This window comes from Scyliorhinus canicula, chromosome 13 (assembly GCF_902713615.1).
Source record: "Scyliorhinus canicula chromosome 13, sScyCan1.1, whole genome shotgun sequence".
Lineage (NCBI taxonomy): Eukaryota > Metazoa > Chordata > Chondrichthyes > Carcharhiniformes > Scyliorhinidae > Scyliorhinus > Scyliorhinus canicula.
In genome coordinates, this window is record NC_052158.1 from 94,821,491 (window position 1) to 94,846,884 (window position 25,394).

The following is a 25,394-nucleotide window of genomic DNA, read 5'->3' on the forward strand; positions in this document are numbered from 1 at the left end:
TTACTTTTTTATTAGGACACTACGGGCAATTTAGCATGGCCAATCCACCTAACCCGCACATCTTTGGACTGTGGGAGGAAACCGGAGCACCCGGAGGAAACCCACGCACACAGGGGGAGGACGTGCATTTCTATGGTTCTTCACAGAGTGGAGTGTTGGGAAACAGTCCAATGACATGATATAGACACCAAAAAATTAAATGGGGAATTCAGAAGAAACTTCTTCACACATAGGTGGTGAAAATGTAGACACAACTACAGAGAATGTTTGACGCACGTTGGATAGATAAGCACGTTGGATAGATAAGCACATCAGGGAGGAGGAAATAGAGGGTTATGCTGTCAGTGTTAGATAAGGAAGGATGAGAGGCTTCAATTGAGCATAAGCGCCAGCATGGACTGTGGACTAAATAGCTTGTTTCTGTGTTGTGCAATCAATTTCTCAGTGGAAAGCTCGTTTTGAGTATCGGGCAAATAGTCTGCTTTGACAAAGAGTCATCCAGACTCGACGTTAACTCCCTTTTCTCTCCATAGATGCTGTCCGACCTGCTGAGATTGTCCAGTATTTTCTATTTTTGTTTCAGATTCTAGCATCCGCAGTTATTTGCTTTTATATATTTAGGGCAGTCTTCTGGACTTGAATAGTGAAGCAAATGCAAGAAAATTAATGCTGCTATTTCACCCACTAAAATTTTCCCAATTTTTTTTAACTCCGAATAGGTATCCATTTTTTCACAGGTCTGTTTTCTTTCAAACATTCATCTTCCATCCCTTCAAAATTCCCTTTTGTAATATCTGACAAATGCATTTCAGACTTTACCATGTAAATACTGGAATTCTGTACATAATTATGCAACTATTTGTACTTTATGTATCATTTTACAGTAAAGTATTTGGATTAATAATCGGTGCTATGATGCCTAGCTTGTGGTTCTGGATAGTTATGAAATAAGTTTTGTTTCCATCTGTTTTGTTTTTAGCTAGAGGAACTGAAGAATGTACCTGGTGGTAGTGAGAAGACCATCAGAGAAGCAACTGCTAAAAAAGAACAGCTTGAACAGAATAAAATGAAGGAGGAAGAGAAGCTAAAAAAAGTGATGGACAGTCTCAAACAAGAGACCAGGGGATTGCAAGAAGACAAAGAGGTTAGGTATAATTTTAGCTACTTTACATTAGAGGATAGGAATGTGCAAATGAAATGTCATATTTTACGTTTAGGGGTAGTAAAATGAATTTAACTAATCATTAACAATTTCCGCCTTATGACACTTGAACAGTAATAAATAATGTTATTTTAGAGATTTTTTTTGCCAATGATATTTGGCCATGGCATAGAAATACATATAAAGTAACGGTAAAGTCGTAGTCCCAGATGACAATAGGCTGCTTTCCTCTTCTGAGAGGGAGAGCTGACTGGTGGTGCTTAAACCTGAGTATCACCACACCTCAGGCGAGCGGCAAGGTTTAGAAGACATGCCTTCGCGAATAACCTCAGCCGGTACGGGAAATACATATCGGGCCCGATTGAAAGACAAGACAGAATATGCATAAGCAAAATAATATTCAGCCAAACAAAGGTATCTTTCAAATCTATGTGGAAATTAAACTGGGAACAAATTTCAAAAGTGAACTGGTATAACTGACATGACCCATATATTCATATTAATGTTTTCTTTGTGATGTTTTTTCCTTATAGGTGAAAGAGAAGGAGCTCATGGAGTTGAGTAAAGCTGTAAATGAGACTAGATCAAAGATGGACGTAGCTCAGTCAGAACTAGATATCTACCTCAGTCGCCACAAAACTGCTTTGAGCCAACTCAACCAGGCTAAAGAAGCCCTCTCTACTAATATTAGTACACTTAAAGAAAGAAAAGCAACAATTAAAGAACTGGAAAGCAAAATACCACAGAGTGAACAAGAACTGCAAAAGGTGAGTTAAGTGATTTTGTGTGCATTATGATTGCATGTCATTTTTTTAAACCAATATTAAAAACTTTGTACGAAGTTTTGATTACTGGTATGGACTGAAGTTTGCATCAAATCAGTACACAAACTTGTTAATGAATACACCCAGCATATGAGTTTTAAATGTTTGCAGTTGTGTATTAGGAGACACTGTATAGGGGGAATTTATTTACTTTGTTTTATTTACACCACAGGGGGAACAAATTTCCAAACTGCACCACATGTGGCCCCTCATTGCAATTTAACTCAATGCAGACAATTTATTCCTGTTTACACTTAGTTACTGGTTTGTTTTAATTTTGTGGCCCTAGATAATCAGAGTACTATTTTTAGCACTTATGCTTTTTGTTGGGTGAAGTCTAAATTATAATGTACTCCACCTGCATTATTTAATTAACCGTCTCGAGGTTTATCCAAATATCCCTGTTCCCGTGTCTTAAAATCTGTAATAACCAAAACAAGTTCAGTGAAAAGGATTTGTTTGTAATTTTTAATGGTATTTTGTAAAATGTTAGATTATGACTAATTTTATTCCTACATTTGACCACTTGTTTTATATGTCGGTAATTCCGGTTTAATAGAATGGTAGAAATAAATTTAATTTTCTTTTGATTCGTTTAATCCTAGAATTTTTCTTCACAGCGCTTGAAGTGAAAAGTTACTAATGTTTGGCACAGTGAGGAATTTCATTTGGTCTATCGGCTATTTAACTGCTGAAGTTTTAGAATAGTACTTTGCTGAATAAAAAATTGAACACGTAAGTGTGAATTACTTTGTATCCTTTCTAGAATGAAAAGGAACTTGAAAAAATAATCCAATCTGAAGCGCTGACCCGGAATAGTGTTTATGAACTGCGACAAAAAGTTGAAGAAGCAAAGAGCTCCCTAACAGTAAATCGTAGTCGCGGTCGAGTTTTGGAGGCAGTAATGCAGCAAAAGAACACTGGTAAAATTCCTGGAATTTATGGAAGACTGGTAAGGAGATGTGCTGACAGAAGTATCAAATCTTTTTCTTCACTTTATCTTTTGAGATTGACTTGTTTGTGATTTTTCTTTTGTAATGTTGAATGCTTGTATTCTTTTAGGGTGACTTGGGTGCTATTGATGAAAAGTATGATGTTGCCATCTCCTCCAGTTGTGGTGCCCTGGATAACATTGTTGTAGACACAATTGAAGCTGCTCAAGAGTGTGTTAAATTCCTGAAGAAACAAAATATTGGAGTAGCCACTTTTATTTGCTTAGATAAGGTAACTGAGTCGAGCCTGAATTACAATCCTGAATTTATATTGCTTATTTTAATAATTTAACTTTGTAATCGTTGCAGCATGATTTTTTTTCATAAATTGATCTTCAGATGAAAGTTTGGGAGAAAGGCATTGGCAAGATCCAAACTCCAGAAAAGGTTCCCCGCCTATTTGATGTGGTCAAGATAAAGAATGAGGCCATACGTCCAGCATTTTACTTTGCACTTCGTGACACACTCGTTGCTAAGGATCTAGAACAGGCAACTCGTGTGGCATTCCAGAAGGACAAGCGCTGGAGAGTGGTAACAATGCAAGGGCAGATAATAGAGCAGTCAGGTATGGAAAATATTGGAGTTGCAAAATGTAGTCTAATTTATTCTGTAATTCAATCAAAGGTCGTACAAACTAATGAATTAGGTCTACATTTCTGATCCACACTTTGAAACTTGGATTGGATTGGATTTGTTTATTGTCACGTGTACCGAGGTACAGTGAAAAGTATTTTTCTGCAAGCAGCTCAACAGATCATTCAGTACATGGAAGAAAAGTGAATTAAACAAAATTCAAGAAAATACATGAGAATACATAATAGGGCAACACAAGATATACAATGTAAATACATAAGCATTGGCATCGGTTGAAGCATACAGGGTGTAGTGTTAATGAGATCAGTCAATAAGAGGGCCATTTAGGAGTCTGGTGACAGTGGGGAATAAGCTGTTTTTGAGTCTGTTCGTGCGTGTCCTCAGACTTCTGTATCTCCTGCCCGATGGAAGAAGTTGGAAAAGTGATTAAGCCGGGTGGGAGGGATCCTTGATTATGCTGCCCGCTTTCCCCCGGCAGCGGGAGGTGTAGATGGAGTCAATGGATGGGAGGGAGGTTCGTGTGATGGACTGGGCAGTATTCACGACTCTCTGAAGTTCCTTGCGGTACTGGGCCGAGCAGTTGCCATACCAGGTTGTGATGCAGCCCGATAGGATGTTTTCTATAGTGCATTTGTAAAAGTTGGTACGGGTTAATGTGGACATGCCGAATTTCCTTAGTTTCCTAAGGAAGTATAGGCGCTGTTATGCTTTCTTGGTGATAGCGTCGACGTGAGTGGACCAGGACAGATATTTGGTGATGTGCACCCCAAGGAATTTGAAACTGCTAACCATCTCCACCTCGGCCCCGTTGACGCTGACAGGGGTGTGTACAGTACTTTGCTTCCTGCAATTCAATCAAAGGTTGTACAAACTAATGAATTAGGTCTACATTTCTGATCCACACCTTGAAACTTAACCATTTCAATTGTCTTTTTGTATGGTCTATTAATTTAAGCACGGATTGGAGATTGTCCATGATACGTTATCTGAAATATCTATTCAAAAGTCTAAATAGTCTTCAGTATAATGGTAATGATTTTTTTTTATTTCAATGTTATCCAAGAACATCTGGTTAGCTATCTGCTGCATTTCAAGTGATAAAAGTACTTGTAACGACAATAAGACAATTGCTATTGGTGAGAAATTTACAAACTCAGATAATTTGCATAGTTCCTAGTTGACATAAGTAATTAACCCCAGACTGTTTAGTTTACGTAGTTCAGAGTTCATGACCTGTTCAAGAAAGCATAGCTTTAACCTAGCTGCACCTTGGCATATAACACTTTAATTTTGCTATAAGATAAATCTTCCACAGAGCTGGATTTTGAATAATATTTAAATTTATGTACAATGTATTGGCAATGCAGACAATAGCATATCTGGGCTGGATTAATTTGGAAAGGATGAACACGGGTCTCCCGTATCCTCAAAAGATGCACATATGTTCTTAGCCCAGGAAAAAGCTACTGTATACAAATGCTCAGCTAAACAGGGCAAGTAGCCTAGCTCCAGAGACGAGGAATGTTGCTAAAGGACTTGCACAGAAAAAGAGAGTGGAGATTCTCTTGCCCCATTTTAAAATAGACACTGCACTGAGCAGTGGCACATTGACATTATTTGGGGGAACATTTGGTGCATGTCAGGCTTCCATCCGTAATCACCTGTTTTTATCAAGATCAGTACAAGTCGTAGGTCAGCAACAGATCTCGGGAATGTTGTGAAGCCAAGAAGCGCTTCTGCTTCTCCAGTTTGCAAATCAATAGTTAAAAAAATAAAATAATTGTCCTTACGAAGGTGGCCTGCTTCACTCCGGGCATTCCAGTTTCTTTGAGAGGTACCAAAGCAGGCATTGGGCCAATCATTAGCATTTACATATTTAAAATGCCTGTTTTTGGTGATAACTTGAATGCCTGAGAAATGGATGCATTCTTGCTTGACCCCCATTTGAAATGGGGAAAAAGATGGAAGTGTCCCATACATCATGGAATTACTTGACCGTTTCAATTAATTGGTCTTGACACTCGTATTTAGAGGTAATGTTTTGCAGAAATCTTTTCTACTGGTTCTTGACCTGAGAAAGGCATTAACAAAGAACTAACTATAATACGGCTCCACATTTTCTGCATAGGTTTTGTCAATTATGCTTATGATTTATTTCAGTAATGTGTTAAATGATGCAGCTTAAGCATCACTCTGTAAGGATCTTTCCACATATAAAGGCAAAGAGATTCCCTGGTGATCGTCACAGACCTATGTCCCTTGAGAGGTGGACAGTGAAAGCATCTTTGAACTCTTGGGATCTTTTCTGAGTGCCACATAAACTGAAATAGTTATTTGAGGCACTCGGCTAAATAGTCACTCCTGGGTTTTTGGTTATAAACTGGGAAGGCACCAGATCGGCATTTCCAGTCTCTAGTATGGTAGGTTCTTTGCAACTTGTTTGTGGCATAATTAAGGAAGCAGATAACATCACTGAGAGCTGATTTCTTATTTGGAAGACATTGAATATAGTTAGCCCATCTTCAAGATCTAAATTTTGTATATGAGGTGTGACTGACTGCATGGGTATTCATGACAATGTTGGAACCACTTGAGTGTTGGCCATTTGAGTGTTTTAACCATGTAGAAATGTCTGTCACTGTTTGGCATAGGACTACAATGTTTATTCACGTCTTACTTCAGCTGAAGATATAAATGCTGTTTTTTATTTTGCCTATTGGTTTAAAAAGGCAGTAGAATGCTGCCTATGAGGTCCGTGGTTGCGCGTGTATTAACCCATTCGAAGTTGGATCAGAAATGCTAGTATCTTGCAAACAACTAAAATGAATTCCCAAGCTTCTGAGACAGACAAACCTGATAATAACATGAAGATTTCAAATTCAAAAGGCAATTCTCTGGATAGGCTTAATTAGTTATGAATTAGATATTAATTTATTGTTAGAAAATGTTTATTAAAGTTACAGCAAAGAAAGATAACGAACAAGGCCATTTGGGAAAATATTTTGAGGCATTTCATTTTATCTCCTTCAAATCGCTCATTTATTTATTCCGATTTACTAATTCTTCCAGGTCATTTTAATTATTTGTTGCTTGTCCGGGGTAGTTCTAATTGCTCAGTGGTGCAATAAAAAGTTGTGCATGGGATATGTTGCTTTTTTAAATATATATATATATATAATATATATATATATATATATATATATATATATATATATAAATATTCAACCATGCAAGTTCATCCATCCACACGTGAAAAGCACTTCTTGCCACCAAATTAGATCCTCAGAAATAGCAGAAATAGGCCATTTGTCATCTTGAGTCCGTATTGTCATTCAATAAAATCATGGATGATCTGATTGTGGCCAACTCAATTTTCCTGCCTGTTGCCCATAGCTCTTGATACCCATGTAGATCAAAAAGCTGTCCATAATTGAAAATATTTAATGACCCAGCCTCTGTTGCACTCAGAGGTAGAGAATTCCAAAGACTAACGACCTCCCAAGGGAAGAAATTCCTCCTCATCTCTTAAATGGGAGGACCCATATTCTATTAGTTGTTAGATACTTCCATGCAGGGAAACAGTCTCTCAACCTGTCAAACCCACTCAGTAAGATCACCCCTCCTCTAAACCCCAATGAATATAGGTCCAACCTGCTCAACCATTCCTCATAAGGCAGCCTTTCATTTCTGGAATCAACCTGCTGAATCTTCTTTGAATTGAATCCAATGCAAGTATATCCCTCAAGTAAGAAGACCAAAACTACACATAGTACTCGAGGTGCAGTCTTATCAATCCCCTGTACAATTGTAATTAGACTTCCATACTTTTGTACTTCATCTCTCTTGCAATAAAGGCTAACATTCCATTTGCCTTCCTCATTACTTGTTGGTTCTGTATGCTAACTTGACTCTGGTGCAAGGGCACATAGATTCCTCTATACTGCAGCATTCTGCAATCTCTTTTCATTTAAATGTTCTGCTTTTCTATTTTCCTGCCAATGTAGACAAACTCACATTAACTCCATCTGCCAAGTTTGTGCTCACTCAACCTATCTTTATTCCTTCACAGACTCTATTGTCTTCACAACTTGCTTCTCTACCTATCTCATTATTGTCAGCAAATCTGGATACAATACCCACCATTCCTTCATCCAAGTCAAATAGTTGAAGCACCAGCACTGATCCCTGTAGCACCTCATTAGTTACAGTTTGCCATCCTGAAAATGATCCATTTATCCCATCTCAGTTTCCTGTTATCTAATCTTTTATCCATGCTAATATGTTACCCCCAATGCCCATGAGCTCTTGTGTAGTAATCTTTTATGTGGCACCTTATCAAATATCTTTTTGGAAACTGAAATACAGTACATCTACTGGTTCCCCTTTATCCACCCTGCTTGTTGCATCTTCAAAAAGCTCTAATAAATGTGTTAAACTCTCCTTGTGAATCTATCTGATTATATTATTTCCAAAATGTTCTGCTTTTATCTCCTAATGATCTATTCCAGCATTTACAAATGACAGATGTTGGGAATTTTGGAAGATTACAACCAACACACCTACTATCTCTGTAAACTTTCTTATGACTGTATCAGAACCTGGGGACTTGTCAGCCTAGTTCCATTAGGTTTTTTTTTACTGCTTTTTCTCTCGTGATTTGTTTTTCAATTCCTCCTTTTTAATTTTCTACTATTCTTGGGGTGTTTTTGTGTCTCCTACTGTGAAGACAGAAACAAAATATTTGTTCAAAGTCTTGCTATTTCCTTGTTTCCTATTAAATATTCCCCAGTCTCATACTCTGAAGGAACTAATGTCAACTTTAGCTGTTCTTTTGCTTTCAATATGCTTGACAAAGTTTTTACTGTTTCTATATTGTTTTCTCTTAAAATCCAACTTTTCCCCCTTTTATTTTTTATCACCTTTTGTTGGTTTCTAAAATTTTTCAATCTTCCGGCCTTCCATTAATTGCCAACAACATTGTATGCCTTATCTTTCAATTTGATGCCTTCCTTAAAGTACTTAGTTGCCACAGATGACACATCCTCCTTGTAGAGGCTTTCTTTCTCAATGGGATATATCTTTGTTGAAAATTATGAAATATCTCCTTGAATATCTGTAACTGCTTCCCTGCTGTTTTTAACCTATTTTCCCAGTCCACTTCGCCAACTCTGTCTTCATACCCTTGTGATGGTCTTAAGTTTAAGATAGTAGTTTCAGACCCAAATGTCTCTCTCTCAAACAAAGTATGAAATTCTATCATGTTATGACCACTCTTGCCTAGAGGGTCTTTTGCTTGCAAGATCCTTAATTAGTCTTTTCTCGTTCCACAGTTCTAAAATAGAACTCCCTGATTGGTTTCAGTATCTAAATTGTTCCAATAAACTCTCCTGAATACACTCTAAAGTCATCCTCCAGGCTACCTGATGCAAAATGTGTGTCAAAGTAAGTGAGAATGGAGATGAATATGTGTATTCATCTCCATGGCTTACCTCTGTCAGGTGCTGTAGATTTCCTTACAACCACAATTGACGGTAGCAAATTTATTAAACTAGCTTGCTATACCAGTCTGCGGAGGAAGTTAAAAAGGACCGACAGAGATGGGATGCACTCTTGTTTTCCCTGGTGGGGGTGCAGACAATCAAGATGAAAGTGCTGCCAAGTTTCTTCTTCCTGTTCAGATCCATACCGATCTTCATCCCCAAGGCCTTTTTCCAAGGAATAGGCAAAATTATCATGCCGTTTGTATGGTGGGGGAAACCCAAGGATCCCCAAGGCTACACTGCAAAGGAGCCTGACCCTTCCGGACCTGCAATACTACCATTGGGCTGCCACAGCCAAGAGGATAAGGGGATGGATACAAGAACCGAATATGGAATGGGTGAGGCTGGAGGAGTCCTCCTGCAAAGGAATGACGCTCCATGCCCTCACCACGGCAGCGCTCCCATTCCCCCAGCAAAATACACATCTTGCCCATGAGGAGGTGGTTCCGGGTTTGTCTTCCCATTTCTGTCTTGAAGTCATCTGTAAATGTCCCACATTTCCCCTTCTCCTTACCGACCATGCCCAGTAGTTCCTCCAGTAAAGTGTCTCTCGGGGCCCATGGGTAGCTTGTCGTCTCCTTGTGGAGAAAGTGTTTGATTTCTAGGTACCGGGGCTCCTGTCCTTTCGGTAGCTCGAATTCCTCCGTTAGTTTGTCTAGGGTGCGAGTCTGTTCTCCCATGTAAAAGTCCCTGCCCACTAATATTCCCCCTGCCCTGTCTCCACTTCGTAAAGGTGGTGTCTAGCATGGCTGGCAGGAATTTGTGGTTACCCCAGATGGGGGCCATGGAGGACACCATTAGACGGGGCAAGACAGAAATGGAAAGACGAACCCGGGATGGAAATAGGGTGGGGACTCTGGAGCAAAGCGCTAAGTAGGGCTAACTCCACCTCCTCCAGCGCATGGCTAAACCTCATGCAGTTTAAAGTGGTGAACAGAGCCTAACCAGAACCTGAATGAACAGGTTCTTCCCGGAAGTAGAGGACGAATGTAAACGGTGCCAGGGAGGCCCGGACAACCACTCTCGCGTGTTCTGGGCCTTCCCCAGACATGTTGGGTTCTGGACAGCCTTCTACAAGGCGATGTCCAAGGTTGTAGTCGTGAGGATGGAGCAGTGCCCAGTCTTCGGGGTTTCGGACCAGCTAGAACTACATATGGGGAAGAGGGCCGATGACCTGGCTTTTGCTTCCTTAATCGCACACCAGAGAATTCTGCTCGGCTGGCGATCAGGCAGCACCGTCCGCAGCTGCAGACTGGCTCACAGACCTGTCGGAATTTCTCCACCTGGAGAAGATCAAGTACACCACCCGAGGATCGAATGAGGGCTTCCACTAAGCGTGGGGACTATTCATCAGCCTGTTCCGAGACCTGTTCGAAGTCACTAGTGATTTGGGAGAAAGGGGGGGGACTGATGACAACAGACTAGAGCACACAGAGCAGAGAGGAACAAGGTGGTGTAGAAGGAAGGAACCCAGGGGAGTGTTGGAGAGACATAAAAAGAGTGAGGGGAGGCGGCAAGGAGCCCTCAGCGAACCCATAAGGATAAGAGCAGGAATCACATAATGAAGGAAAAATGTATAACTGTACGACACCCAGAGTGAATGATGGGGCCAGGAGGGAGCCTGACTATCAACAGTGGGGGGAGGGGGTTGGGGGGAGAGAGTGCAGGAAAAGGAGGAGGTCGCTAAAAGGAGTATGTGTAAAATTGTACACAGGAAACATCGTACTCTGTAAATATTAAGTGCTTTATATGTCAAATTGTCAAACTCTTAAAATTGGAAAATGTCAATAAAAATATATTGTTTTAAACGGGGGGGGGGGGAACTAGCTTAGCTATAATTGCACTAACAAAAAGCTATTGCCTGAATGGTGAAAACAAAGAGAGCTTGTTAACTTGAAGATTATTATATTTAATTTCACCGCAGATCTGTTTGCTTATAACTACATATTGCTTTAGGTACCATGACTGGTGGCGGAGGAAGAGTTATGAAGGGTAGAATGGGATCTTCCTTAGTTGTTGAAACTACTCCAGAAGAGGTAAGTCGGTGCCCAAAAAATGAAGGCAAAATTATATGAATGGACTAAGTGCCTTTAATTGGTTACTATGAAGAATCCAAAGGTTTGTTAAATGGCTTTTAAACTACAGATAGGCCTTCATAGAGCAATCAAAGCACAGCAATTTCCAGGCGAACTTGCAGCAATGTTGCTACCGGTGAGGGAAAATAGGGTGTCTAACCGCAGACGTATTCACGCATTATCATACCGTAGATGGAAAAATTACTTGCATAAAGCTAGATTTTTAAAACAAAAAGTATGAAGCTAAGTTTTGCATACTTGTGAATTTTTCTATTTAAGTTTTGTTTCACTGAACTTCAAAACTAAAAAAAAAACAGAAAGGGGCTGTAACAGAGAAAATGGGTTAGTGGATTTGGTAAGCACCCCACAATTGTCCAATATTCCAGATTGGAGGTCAGCAGAGGAAAAGAGCTCAATTGTTCCTGGTGATAACTAACAGCTATGTAGCCCATTACTCAGCACTTGTGGTGCTTACCAAATCCACTAACCCATTTTCTCTGTTACAGTCCCTTTCTGTTTTTTTTTAGTTTTGAAGTTCAGTGTAACAAAACTTAAATGGAAACATTCACACAAGTATGCAAAACTTAGCTTCATACTTTTTGTTTTAAAAATCTAGCTTTATGCAAGTAATTTTTCCACCTACTGTATGATAATGCGTGAATTCGTCTGCGGTTAGACACCCTATTTTCCCTCATCGGTAGCAACATTGCTGCAAGTTCGCCTGGAGATTGTCGTGCTTTGGTTGCTCTATGAAGACCTATCTGTAGTTTAAAAGCCATTTAGCAAACCTCTGGATTCTTCATAGTAACCAATTAAAGGCACTTAGTCCATTCATATAATTTTGCCTTCATATGATAGATGGTTCAAATTCTGAGAATTGTGAATTGGATGTTTCAAAGTGCAATCCTGCCCTGAAAGATCTGTCTCTCTCTACTTGAATATCTGTTTTCTATTGTATTGTAAAATTTATGGTTTAAGCTATATTTTTGCATGAAACTAATTTTCCACTCCTGTAAGTTACCTATACCTTCCCCATGTCCCTTCTACAGTTTAAAAACTGGTGGCAAGAGCAAATGTTGACTCCTGTCCACCAATAAATTATTCATGTGGGTAATGAGAATTCCAATACTGAGCACATCACTGATCATATCTCATTAATACAGGAATTAAATCCTGTGAATGCTTGACAAAATAAAAGCTGTCTGGTTTCTATGTACTTCTCAACTTGCTCAAAATGACTTGCCATTAATGAAAACCCAAATAAAGATGGAAAGTAGAGTGGATTATTAAAGTTCCTATTGTGGCTGAAGGACCACTTTGTTGCACAACCCTACTTGGCAAGGAATACATTTTTTTTAATGTCCTTGTAGTTTGTGGATCTACACTCTCATTTTGGTGCAGAACAATCCTTTGCATACTGCTACAGTCACTACACCTGTGTTCCAGATCAAGTAGAATTCTACAACAGACTAGTGTGATCCACCAAGTCTAGATTATAATGATTTCTAGGAAGGCGAATCAACCAAGCTCAGTAGCGATCTTCTTAATAGATCCAAGATTGTATTTCAGAGCTCTTGATTATGGCAGTTCCCTTGAGCTGCCATAGTCTTGCAAAGCCAATTATCTTTGCAAGCAGAACCATTGTAGGTTTGTGGAGGAAAGCGAGTTAAACTTCTGTTCATCAAATAAATATTGTGCTGTTTTTTATGTACTTAAATTGCTTAAACTGAAACTTGTGCTCAAAAAAATAGATGGACAAGATGGAGGCTAAATTGCAGAAGGATTTAGCAGCAGCACAAAAATGTCAAGAACAGAAAGGTCATTTGGAAGAAAAAGTGGTAAAGGAGCAGCAGAGCTTCCGGGAGATGAAAAATATGCTGGAAAAATACACAGCAAGTATTCAGGTATGAAACCCTGAAATGTTGTTGTATGACGCTGAAATTGTTGTATATTGTTAAAATATGGTTCCTTTTTAGGTGCCAGTGGATCAATTACAATATAATAATTGAATGTCATTATTTTAGCGTGGGATCTGATTCCATGTTGCCCCTATACATACCATGTACATTGTCTATGCTATATAACCACCTAGCCAATGAAATATTAAATGTTGGTCTCAAAAATGTTGGTATGGAATGACTCAATTTGAATGTCTGCTCTTCTCATTGAGTTTTGATGCATCATTGTCAATTTTAGTTTTATAAGAGGTTTTTTGGCAGAGTAAATTTATGATGGGATTTCTGTTTAACTGTAGAAAACCAGATTCCAAAATTTTGATTGAACTTGCACTTTTGTTGTACAATACTGTTGAGGTGCAGATTCAGTGCCAACTTTCATTTATCCAATGTCTAGAACTTCTACAAATGTCTACAAAAATGTTACAAAGGTATTTGATGTGTAATTTTTTTTAAATTCAAGTCAGTCAAGAACTCATGCCTATGCACATTCAATTTTGGTTGTGCTTTGATGTATGACAGATGTAATTCGTGAAAGGTACCTGGGAGGAGCATATTTTAAAAGTCTATGGAACTCTTTCCTTTCAAAGCTCCCTTTGTACCATAGCACTTCTGTGCTAACTTAGCTGCTCGCTTGTCAGCTTGCTAGCTACTGCCTTCTTCAATTGCACTTATTTTGTTTTGACACCCACAACAGTTGCAGATGTGGAACCACTTGCTATGCCATATGCCTGGTTAGTTGGAATGGCTTCCAGTTGTGTGGGAAATGTTTAATGGGAGATGCACCAGAAATGGTATTATCTCTAAGGAACTTAAACTCTTACTATGTAGAGCATATTAACAACTTTATTATAGATTGAACATGGGGAAGAAATATTTCATGATAACGCTGTTGGTTAATAAGGACATTAAGGGCAGCATGGTGGTGTAGCGGTTAGCACTGCTGCCCATGGCGCTGAGGACACTGGTTCGATCCTGGCCCCAGGTCACTGTCTGTGTAGAGTTTGCACATTCTCCCCGTGTCTGCATGGGTCCCACCCCCACAATCCAAAGATGTGCAAGTTAAGTGGATTGGCCACGCTAAGTTTCCTTGTAATTGGATAAAGATAATTAGGTACTCTAAATTTATAAAAAAAATAAGGACATTAAATATAAGCTGTCTGAAACCAACTATTGGGACTGAAACCAACTGCTGTCTGAAACCAACTCTACTGCGACAACAAGAGGGTCCCTTCTATCGGATCTCAACTGAGGCACATTATGATCCTGGCTGACACCTTTGTCGTGCTCCCAGGGGGTGGAAGTCCCACTCAACTCTCCTTAATCTGCCTCCATGCCAACGTTGTTTCATTGGGGGGTGGGCATACCGTCGTCCACATCCGCTCCCCCCAATATTATCTTGGCCTCTGCTTCTCATGAGGGATGCCAAATGTGTCTCCCATTCCAAAGGCCTCAATGACTGCCTACTACACAGGGTTTTGGTCTTTGTCTCCTGAGATTCTAGTATCCTCAATTCAAGTATGCACTCGAGCATCAGCTTACAAGCATGACAGCTTTTCGGCTTCACCAAACAGGATAGTACTGCTCCAAGGGTACCTTCACCCCAAAAGCCCACCGCACTATCTTATAGAACAGCACAGTACAGGTCCTTCGGCCCACGATGTTGTGCTGACCATTTATCCTAATCTAAGATCGACCTAACCTGCACCCCTTCAATTTACTGTTGCCTATGTGCCTGTCCCAAAACTCAATTAAATGTTCCTAATGACACTGATTCCACCACCTCCGCAGGCAGTGCATTCCACGCACCCCCACTCTGTGTAAAGAACCTACCTCTGACATCTCCCTTCCTCCAATCACCTTAAAATTATGTCCCCTCGTGACAGCCATTTCCGCCCTGGGGGAAAATCTATCCACTCTATCCATGCCTCTCAGAGGAAGGAGCAGTGCTCCGAAAGCTAGTGTTTGAAACAAACATGTTGGACTGTAACCTGGTGTTGTAAGACTTCTTACTGTGCTCGCCCCAGTCCAACGCCGGCATCTCCACATCATGCCTCTCATCACCTTGTACACCTCTATAAAGTCACCTCCCTTCTTCGCTCCTGTGAGAAAAGCCCTAGCTCCCTCAGCTTTTCTTCATAAGACATGCCTTCCAGTCCAGGCAGCATCCTGGTACATTTCCTCTCCACCCTCTCCAAAGCATCCACATCATTCCTATAATGAGGCGACCAGAACTGGACACAATATTCCAAGTGTGGTCTAACCAGGGTTTTATAGAGCTGCAGCAAACCTCGCGGCTTTTATACTCAATCCCTCTGTTAATGAAAGCCAACACACCATACACCTTCTTAACAACACTATCAACCTGGGTGGCAACTTTGCGGGATCTATATACGTGGACCCCAAGATTCCTCTGTTCCTCCACACTTCCAACAATCCTGCCTTTAACCCTGTATTCAGCATTCAAATTTGTCCTTCCAAAATGAATTACTTCACATTTATCAAGGTTGACCTCCATCTGACATTTCTCAGCCCAGCTTTGCATCCTGTCAATGTCCTGTTGTAACCTGCAACAACACTATCGACAACTCCCCCAACCTTCGTGTTATCGGCAAACTTACTAACCCACCCTTCCACTTCCTCATCCAAGTCATTTATAAAAACCCATGTGTCCCATGCCCCCGGACTTTCTGAATGAGCCTACCATGGGGAACCTTGTCAAATGCTTCACTGAAACCCATATACACCACATCCACTGCCCAACCTTCATCAATGTGATGTGTCTCGTCACATCCTCAAGGAATTCAATTAGGCTTGTGAGTCATGACCTGCACTTCACAAAGCCATGCTGACTTTCTGTAATCAAACTACGTTTTTCTAAATAAGCATAAATCCTATCTCTCAAGATCCTTTCCAGTATTTTGCTTACCACAGATGTAAGACTGACTGGTCTGTAGTTCCCAGGGATTTTCCTATTCCCTTTCTTGAATAGCGGTAAAACATTTGCGTCCCTCCCATCATCTGGTACTACTCCAGTGGTGAGTGAGGAAGCAAAGATCATCGCCAACTGCGCAGCAATTTACTCCCTTGCTTCCCATGGTAACGTTGGGTTTGTCCCATCTGGCCCAGGGGACCCATCTATCCTGATGCTTTTTAAAATTTCCAGCACATCCTCCTTAATATCAACCTTTTCGAACCTATTAACCTGTTTCATGCTGTTCTCACGAGCAACAACGTCCCTCTCTCTAGTGAATACTGAAGTAAAAATATTTATTTAGGGCTACCCCTCCCACCACAATCCCTGATCGGCCCTACTCTCACCCTGATCATCCTCTTATTTCTCACATTAATTGTAGACCGTGGGTTTTCCCTAATCCTTTCTACCAGGACCTTTTCATGCTCCCTTCTAGCTCTCCTAAGTCAATTTTTGAGTTCCTTCCAGGCTACCTTGTAACCCTTTAGAGCCATGCCAGATCCTTGCTTCCTTAATTTTAAGTAAGCTTCCTTCTTGCTCTTGAAATGAAAATCGCTTATTGTCACGAGTAGGCTTCAATGAAGTTACTGTGAAAAGCCCCTAGTCGCCACATTCTGGCGCCTGTCCGGGGAGGCTGGTACGGGAATCAAACCATGCTGTTGGTCTGCTTTAAAAGCCAGCTATTTAGCCCAGTGAGCTAAACCAGCCCCTTGACTAGAAGCTCCACTTCTCTTGTCACCCAAGGCTTTTTCACCTTACCATTCCTTCCTTGTCTCAGTGGGACAAAACTATCCAGCATTCACAGCAACAACCCCCACATTGCTGTTGTGCGTTTCTCTGAGAAAATCTGTTCCCAATTTATGCACCTCAGCTCCTGTCTCATAGCAGTATAATTTCCCATCCCCCAATTAAATATCTTCCCATACTGCCTGTTCCTATCCCTCTCCATGACTGTGGTAAAGGTCAAGGAGTTCTGGTCACTGTCACCGAAATGCTCTCCCACCGAGACATCTGACACCTGACCTGGTTCGTTGCCAAGGACCAAATCCAATATGTCCTCTCCCCAGTCGGCCTATCTACACATTGAGTCAGGAATCCTTCCTGGACACACCGGACAAAATCTGCTCCATCCAAACCATTTGCACTAAGGAGGTTCCAGTCAATATTAGGGAAGTCAAAGTCACGCATGACAACAACTCGGTTACTTCTGCACCGTTCCCAGATTTGCTGCACAATCTGTTCCTCCATCTGTGCTGCTTTTGGGCGTCTATAAAAAACTCACAATAAAGTAACTGTTCCTTTCTTGTTTCTGGTTTCAACCCATACTGACGCAGTCGACAAACCTTCCTCGACTACCTCCTTTTCTGCAGCTGTGATGCACTCCCTAACAGTGCCACTCCCCCTCCTCTTTTACCTCCTTCCCTAAAACATCTAAGAACATTTAACAACCATTCCTGCCCCTGTGAAATTCATGTCTCCGTAATGGCCACAATGTTGTAGTTCCAAGTACTGATCCATGCTCTTAAGTTCATTTCCCTTAGTCCTGACACTCCTTGCAATGAAACAGGCAGACTTTAACCCATCCCACTGAGTACAACTTTGCCTTATCAATTGTCTATCCTCCCTCACAGACTTGCTGCATACTATTTCTGCCTGTTCAACAGTTACCCTATTCTCTGATCCGTAGCTCTGGTTTCCATTCATCTGCCAAACTAGTTTAAATCCTCCCAAAGAGCTCTAGCAAACCTCCCGCCCAGGATATTGGTGCCCCTCCAGTTTAGGTGCAACCCGTCCTTCATATACAGGTCAAGCCTTCCCTCCTGCACCAGCCCTGTAGCCACATGGTCAGCTGCACTCGCTCTCTGTTCCTTGCCTCACTGTCGTCGGCGCCTATGTGCACCACGACTTCTGGTTGCTCCCCCTTAAGAATCCTGTAGACTCGATGCGAGACATCCCTGACCCTGACACCCGGGAGGCAACATCCCTTCCAGGAGTCTTGCTTGCGACCACAGAATCTCCTATCCCCTAACCATTGAGTCTCCTATCACTATCGCTTTTCTATTCTCCCCCAGAGACCTGGCCACTATGGCCTTCCCAACAACATCCAAAGCGGTATACTTGTTTTGAAGGGGAACGGCCTTCTGCTGCCGCCTTTGATTGCCAGGTCTTCTTATGAGTCTTCACTTCTGTGCTGACAGCAGCTCTTTTCCTGCTTGTTGCCTCTTTCTCTGATTCTCTGTCAACTTAATTTGGACCTGTCTTTGTACACTGACTTGGGACTCTCTATTGGGACCTGTCCCTGTTGCCTTTCTTTTTTGCAATCGCTGTCTGGGACACTTGTCTACAATGGCGCTGTGATCCCTGGTGAAATGACACGGGTCTTTCCACCATTTGATTTATATGCAGGTGTGTTGAGGCTGTTCTCGACTCAAGAACTTGATGCTGAGTTGCTCATGCGCAGCCTGCTTCCAGTCCACACATGTGCAGGAACTCTGAGGTCTGTCAGGACTTGGAGTTCCCAACCTCTGTTCTCAACATTAAGGTCAGTTGGCTTTGGTGACTAGCATTATAATTTTAGAATTTCATATTCCTGGATGTTGAGCTGGAAGAAATTCTTCAAAATCTAGTCCCTATTCTGTTATCTGGTGTCGGCAGTTGGTGGACATTTGAAATGAAATGAAATGAAAATCGCTTATTGTCACGAGTAGGCTTCAAATGAAGTTACTGTGAAAAGCCCCTAGTCGCCACATTCTGGCGCCTGTTCGGGGAGGCTGTTACGGGAATCGAACCATGCTGCTGGCCTGCTTGGTTTGCTTTAAAAGCCAGCTATTTAGCACAGTGGGCTAAACCAGCCCCATCTATACCAGTTGCACTGCAATCACTTGAAATAAACTTCATCTATGCAACAATATTTGAATTTATATAGTGCTTTTAATGTTCTCTATGGGACTTTATTAAATTAGGTATGCCATCAAGCCACAAGAAAATATTAGAGCAGATGACCAAAATCTCATTTAGAGGTCGTTTTTGAGGAGGATCTTAATGGAGGAAAGAAATGTGAAGACGTTTTAGGGTGGGAATACCAATGCTCGAGTCCCAGGCAGCTGAAGTCATGGACACTTGGATGGTTTAAAATTTTGGGTGCTGAAGAGTCAGAATTATAGCAATGTAAATATCTTGAAGGGTTGTGTGGATGGAAGGGATTACAAAAAGAATTGAGCCATGGGGACATTTGGAAACAAGAATGAGAATTTTAAAATCAAGACATTGCTTAAACCAGAGCCATTGTAGGTCTACAAACACGTGGATGATGAATGAACTGGACTTGGTGCAAATTAGAACATGGACAGCAGAGTTTGGATGACCTTGAGTTTCTGTAGGGTAGAATGGAGAGGCTGGCTTGCTATGACTTATAGTAGTGAGATCTAATGGTAGTGAAGGCATAGATGAGAATTTTAGCAGTAGATGAGCTGAGGGGTGGAGTTGTGCAGTGGTGTGGAGGTAATAAAAGGCAGTCTTAATGATCGCACAGATATGTGGTTGGAAATTCATCTCTGTCCAATATGATGTCAAGGTTGCAAACAGTCTGGTTCAACCTCACAGATGCCAGGCAGAGGGACAAAGTTAGTGGCTAGGAAACTGAATTTCTGGCGAGGATGGAAGACAATGGCTTTATATTTCCTATATGTAATCAAATTATTTCTGTTGCGCCAGTCGTGATAGGAGACAGTGGTGGAATGGAACTGGGTTACATCCTTGTACCTATGAAAACTGTCTTGTTTTGGGTGATGTCCTTCAGTGACAGCATGTAAATAAGAAATAAGAGGGACTAAGAAATAGATCCTGTGGGGCACCAGAGATACTGCAGGTGCAAGGAGAGAAGCAATTGCACTGATTCTCGAGCTATAATGGGATAGATAAGAATGGGACTGGGAAAATGCACTCTGACCCAGCTTAGACAATGTTTGAATGTCATTTGTGACTGAGCCATTTTGATACTGTGGTAAGAGTGGAAACGTGATGGATTCAAACATGGATTTCTGGAGAAAATGGGCAAATTTGAGAGGTAATGACATGTAGAAGGACTTTGAGAGAAAGGTTAGTAATGAGCCAGTTCGCAAGGACTAGAGGAGATGGGGATTAGTTTTTGGGAGGATAATAACAACAGATTTGAAGAATGAGCGATGAGCCTGAAGGGAGAGGAGCATTAACATTAGCTAAGGTGGGAGAAATTAGGTGGTCAGTAGGGCCCTGGGAATGGGGTCGAGAGAACAGAATTTGGGTCTTGTGGAGAAGATGATCTCTGAGAGGGCATGAAGGGAAATTGGAGAAAAACTAGAGGAAAGTACATTCAGGACTACTTCAGAATGAAGCCTTGAAAGAGGTGTTCACTGAGCGAGGGAAAGGGTGGACAGGTGACCGAGTAGCTGACTGGGTGGCATTGGTCTTCGTGACAAATAGGTCCGTGTTCCTATCACAATTGTTGTGGATGGTGATGTAAGAAATGGAAATCAGAAGGCGATGGTGGAGGAAATGGAGAACAGATGTTAAAAACTTTTGTAGAACAAGATAATTTCCAGGACACAGGACAACAAAACCAGAGTGATTCCTGTTGGCGCTAAGAGTGACCCCACCGCACCATTCAGTGGCACTCAAAAAATAAATGAATTAATTTTTTTAAATCTTGCCCTCAATTGGGTTTTCAGTGCACACCAGAGTTCGCAATGGAACTGAGAAGGGCGGGGCCAAATGTTGCTACAGCTTCCACCGCCCACCACCACCACCTCTCACCCTGGGTTGCTGGCAAAGATTAATTGGGCGTTCCACCTGTAAATCACATGCAAAACAGCTCTAATGAGCTATTTGCATTTTCCTGCCGGTTCTGGGAGGGGACCTCGGCAGCGTGGGCTGAGAGACTTTGAACGGGTTTCACAGCTGGTGTGAAATCTGTTTTTGTCACGACGCCTGATTCAGCACGCCATCGGGCAGCCCCCCAGAAAGTCCCAGTCACGGTCTGTCAACACAGCCATGTGTGAGAATGCCACTGCTTGAGTGCATCAGAAAGGGTAACAAAGGTAAGCTGAATTGTCTCCTTGAGAGTCAACTGTTCTGATCCAAAGCAATTGTTGATGGCGATAAAGTGCGCAGGATTGACTTGCGGTTTATGGAAACTGCCATTTGGAGAATTTTTGCATAGATCTCTGATCTGTTTGGTGCACTTGTTTATTAATTTAGGGCCTGACTGAGCAGCAAGTTCACTTGACAGTTCAAGTGAAAGACTTTGAAGCAAATGTGGCAGCAGCAGCTCCTGATCAGAACAAACAAAAAGAGCTGCAGAAAACACTGGAAGCTTTTATGAAAGGTTAGTTGCCTTTGCATCCTTTACTATTTCTCTTATTTTAAGTTTTGCGAGCTGGAAAAGTTGCAATACCTCTTAACTAAATGAGCAATACTTGCCTTGATAAATAATATCAATTAAGTAAAATATCTAAAGCCATTGTAGTTATTTTCTCGACTCCTACATGTCATCTAGGATCCCACTTGACTATGTCCTTTTCTGTCCCAAAACAATAAATTATTTCATAGATTAATTTTCATTTGGGGCCCTGATCTTCAGGTCAGTCAGTCAGTTTGGCGCGTCGAACACTGATTGCGATTCAATGTGCCCAGCACTACAGCCCCCGACATTACCATCCTCTCAATTACCCTTGCTTTGCCTACCCACTCGTGCACTGACACATTTATTAAAAGATTGGACCTTTAAATACTTAACACAGAGTACTGTCATAATAAAGAGTCATATCCTCTTCTTCTGGCTCTACCCTGCTTACTGGAGTTAGTCTGGAGATGCTACGCTGCCAGTGTGTCAGCCAGAATTGGAAGATCCTGGAAGAATTAGGCAGTTCCGTCAGGTAGGGTAAATCTTTGGGGGCAGCGGAAATGCTGCCAACTGAAAGATCAAGCCCATGGTTTCAAAATAATAACATTTGTTTCAAAGACAGATAATTATACCTTTATTTTTGTGTGTATGAAATCAATTATTTGAGATGGAATAATTAAAAATATATTGAATGATACACTTGGTGCCTTTGACTTATTACAGCTTAGTGTTATTAAGATAGTATGGAGCTAATTGGGTATAAATTATGATAAAGTGTCATGATTAGAAAGGTAACATTCAGAAGGAATTCCATGTGAATGGTTACCGTGATCTATTTAAAAAGTCTGTTTTGTGGTACAATTGAATAGAATTACATCTTGTAATTGTGTCTGCAATGTTTTGACAAATGGAAACTAACCATTGGACTGTTTTTCCAGAGTACGAAAATGCTGCAGCAATGGCTGGTAAAGTTGAGGCAGAGGTTAAACGGTTGCACACACTCATTATTGACATCAACAATAAAAAACTTAAAACTCAACAGGATAAACTAGACAAAATTAACAAAGAAATTGATGACTGTGTTTCATCCATTACAAAGGCCCAGGTTGCTATCAAAACAGCAGGAAGGTAAGTCCTATCTGAAACTGCTTTGGAGTATAATTAATATTGTGTGTTCAGGCACTTTTATTTGCAGTATTCATATTCGCACCTTTTTGTCTTTTGCTGATGAAGGGAAAACATAGGGGCAGTTTTCTAGCCACGTTGCAAATCCGATGTCAGGAGAATAGCGGGAGACGCCAGAAACGGTGTCTGCGCTGGGTGTCGAACAGAGCGCGATACTCCAGGCCAGCTGCAGTTAGCATGATGGGGTTATTAAAAGCAGCATTACCATATTGAGAATCAGCTTTAAGCTGAATTCTCCCAGCTGCCATCCGTTGGCGCAATGTGAAGCCGGTGGGAATCACTACTGGCCTCCACCACTGGAGACCATGGCGGGGGGGTGGAGGCTCTAAGGGCATAGTAGCCCCAGGGTGGTCAGGGATATGGCAGGTAGAATTGAGAATGACCCCATGTGGAATGTCTGTCACCGTGACCGTGGGGGGAGGGGGGGTCATTTAGCGGGGGGGGGGGGGGGGGGGGGGGGGGATTCGACAGTGGCCATGATAGTGGTGGTAGAGGCAGAGATCTCTATGGGGGGGGGGGGGGGGGTTTACTGTCACTTTTGAGATCAGCGCGCCACAAACCAAATCTCCCGCAAAAAAAATATCGAAGTGTGGGCAGATTTCCACGGGAATTGCAATGATATTCACGCCCAAAATTATACTTTCATTTTTGGGGGAAATTCTGCCCATAGTTTGTTTTCTTTTTTTTTGTAAATTTAGAGTACACAATTATCTGTTTTATTCCAATTAAGGGACAATTTAGTGTGGCCAATCCACCTAACCTGCACATCTTTGGGTTGTGGGGCTGAAACCCAAGTAGACATGGGGAGAATGTGCAAACTCCGCACGGACAATGACCCACGGACGGGATTCGAATCCAGGTCCTCAGCACCGCAGTCCCAGTGCTAACCACTGCACCACATGCTGCCCTTATAGTTTATTTTCTGATTAATTTTCATTAATTTAATATTCATGCAACTTACAGCAAACATTCTCTTCTAGGAACTTTAAAAAGGCAGAAGAAGCAGTGAATCGATCAGAAGAAGAAATTGAAGAGAACAAAAAGGATATTGAAAACCTAACAGAAGAATTAAAGCAAGTGGAGGAAAAGGGTGCCATTGTACTGAAAGAATGCACTGAAGCTCAGGTACAACATTGGGTAGTTCAATAAATGAACTGTACCACCCACAACTGTGAATCCACCATCTTCGTTTAAGAACAGTTATAATTTGATGATTGTTACTAAGATACGGCCTGCAAACTCTTTTTGTTTCAGCACACACAACCACTGCACTAACCAAAAGGTTGCTTACTGGTACAAAGCCGTTGCTATTTGGTTAAAATTTGTTAGAGCTTTTGGCCTTATTAGTCAACAAATTTATGATTTATATAATGTCTTTCATGTAGAATCATGTCCCAAGATGCTTAAACAGACCAAAAAGGACATGAGCCAGAGCAAGATATTTAGCGTGACCAAAAGCTAGATCAGAAGTGGGCTTTAAGAATGCCCTTGAAGGGAGGTGTAAAGGTTTAAGGAATAACTTTCAGAATGAGAGGTTTACACAGTTGAAGACAGGGCTGCCAGCGGAGGAGCAATAGGTAGCGAATATAAGTTATGTTACTATACATTAATACCTTGGATGATGGGAGAGAGTTGTACATCCAAGTTTTCAAATGGCACTTAAACTGGAAGACACTAGAAGCTTGTCATGGAAACAAGATGTTATAAGAAGGTTTAATCAAAGGCATTTAAAATAGTGCATTAATCATTTAGATGCCGAAAAACTGTTTCCTTTTGTAGAGAAATTATATTTTTTTAGAAAATATTTTTTTCAAGGCATTTTCACATACACACAGAAAATCAGAACAGAACAACTCAATGAACAACCGTACCCCACCGACGCCGACCCACCTCCCATCCTACCTATTTTAACACCCTTTACCCCCCCCAACCCCCTTTCTGACCCCTAAATCTTCCTTAAAGAAATCAATAAATGGTTTCCACCTCCAGGTGTACCCCTCTACCGACACCCTCAAAATGAACTTGATCTTCTCCAGCCTCAGGAATTCTGCCAGGTCGCTCACTGCAGGGCGGCTCCGAGTCCCACCACCCTAGCAAAATCTGTCTCTGGGCTATCGGGAGGCAAAGATCAAAACATTGGCCTCTCTCGCCCCCTGGACTCCTGGGTCTTCTGACACCCCAAATATCGCCACTTCTGGACTCTGAACCACCTCCGCATCCAGCACCTCAGACATCATGCCCGAGAGCCCCTGCCAGAACCCCCTCAATCTCGAACATGTGGATTCGCGCGCACTGCCCATGCCTATCCTTTACCTTTACTCATCCTCGCCACCGTCATACGAGCCCTATGTACCACTTTAAACTGGATGAGGATTAATCTCGCACATGATGAGGACTCGTTCACCCTCCGCAAGCCCTCTGCCCACGTCCCAGCCCCCAGCTCCTCCTCCCATTTATACTTGATATCCCCCCACCAGGACTCCCTGCCACTTCATCAGCTCAACGATATCTGATACCGTCTCTTCCCCTATTTTGTTCTTCGACAGCTTCTTATCCTGCAACCACAGGGGCGGCAGCCCAGGAAAGGACAGCAGGTCCTCCAGCATCGCAAATGTGCCCTCTATTAACAAGTCATCAAAGCACTCAATCCCTGCCTGCCGCCATCCCCTAAACCTCGCATCCACCCCACCGGCACAGACCGACGCCACACCAA

At 41.7% G+C, this 25,394-nt stretch overlaps 1 protein-coding gene across 2 annotated transcripts in view; it reads left to right on the forward strand.

The window, feature by feature from the left end:
• The window catches only part of smc4 (structural maintenance of chromosomes 4), a 76,684-nt gene that overhangs the window by 40,259 nt on the left and 11,031 nt on the right, over positions 1 to 25,394 (forward strand). For both annotated transcript variants that reach the window (XM_038815165.1, XM_038815164.1), the window contains exons 10-19: positions 980 to 1,144; positions 1,696 to 1,929; positions 2,753 to 2,938; positions 3,049 to 3,210; positions 3,318 to 3,543; positions 11,069 to 11,148; positions 12,939 to 13,091; positions 21,352 to 21,478; positions 22,435 to 22,624; positions 23,662 to 23,806. In XM_038815165.1, coding sequence (XP_038671093.1) covers positions 980 to 1,144; positions 1,696 to 1,929; positions 2,753 to 2,938; positions 3,049 to 3,210; positions 3,318 to 3,543; positions 11,069 to 11,148; positions 12,939 to 13,091; positions 21,352 to 21,478; positions 22,435 to 22,624; positions 23,662 to 23,806 — 1,668 coding nt within the window. The remainder of the gene's footprint in view (positions 1 to 979; positions 1,145 to 1,695; positions 1,930 to 2,752; positions 2,939 to 3,048; positions 3,211 to 3,317; positions 3,544 to 11,068; positions 11,149 to 12,938; positions 13,092 to 21,351; positions 21,479 to 22,434; positions 22,625 to 23,661; positions 23,807 to 25,394) is intronic.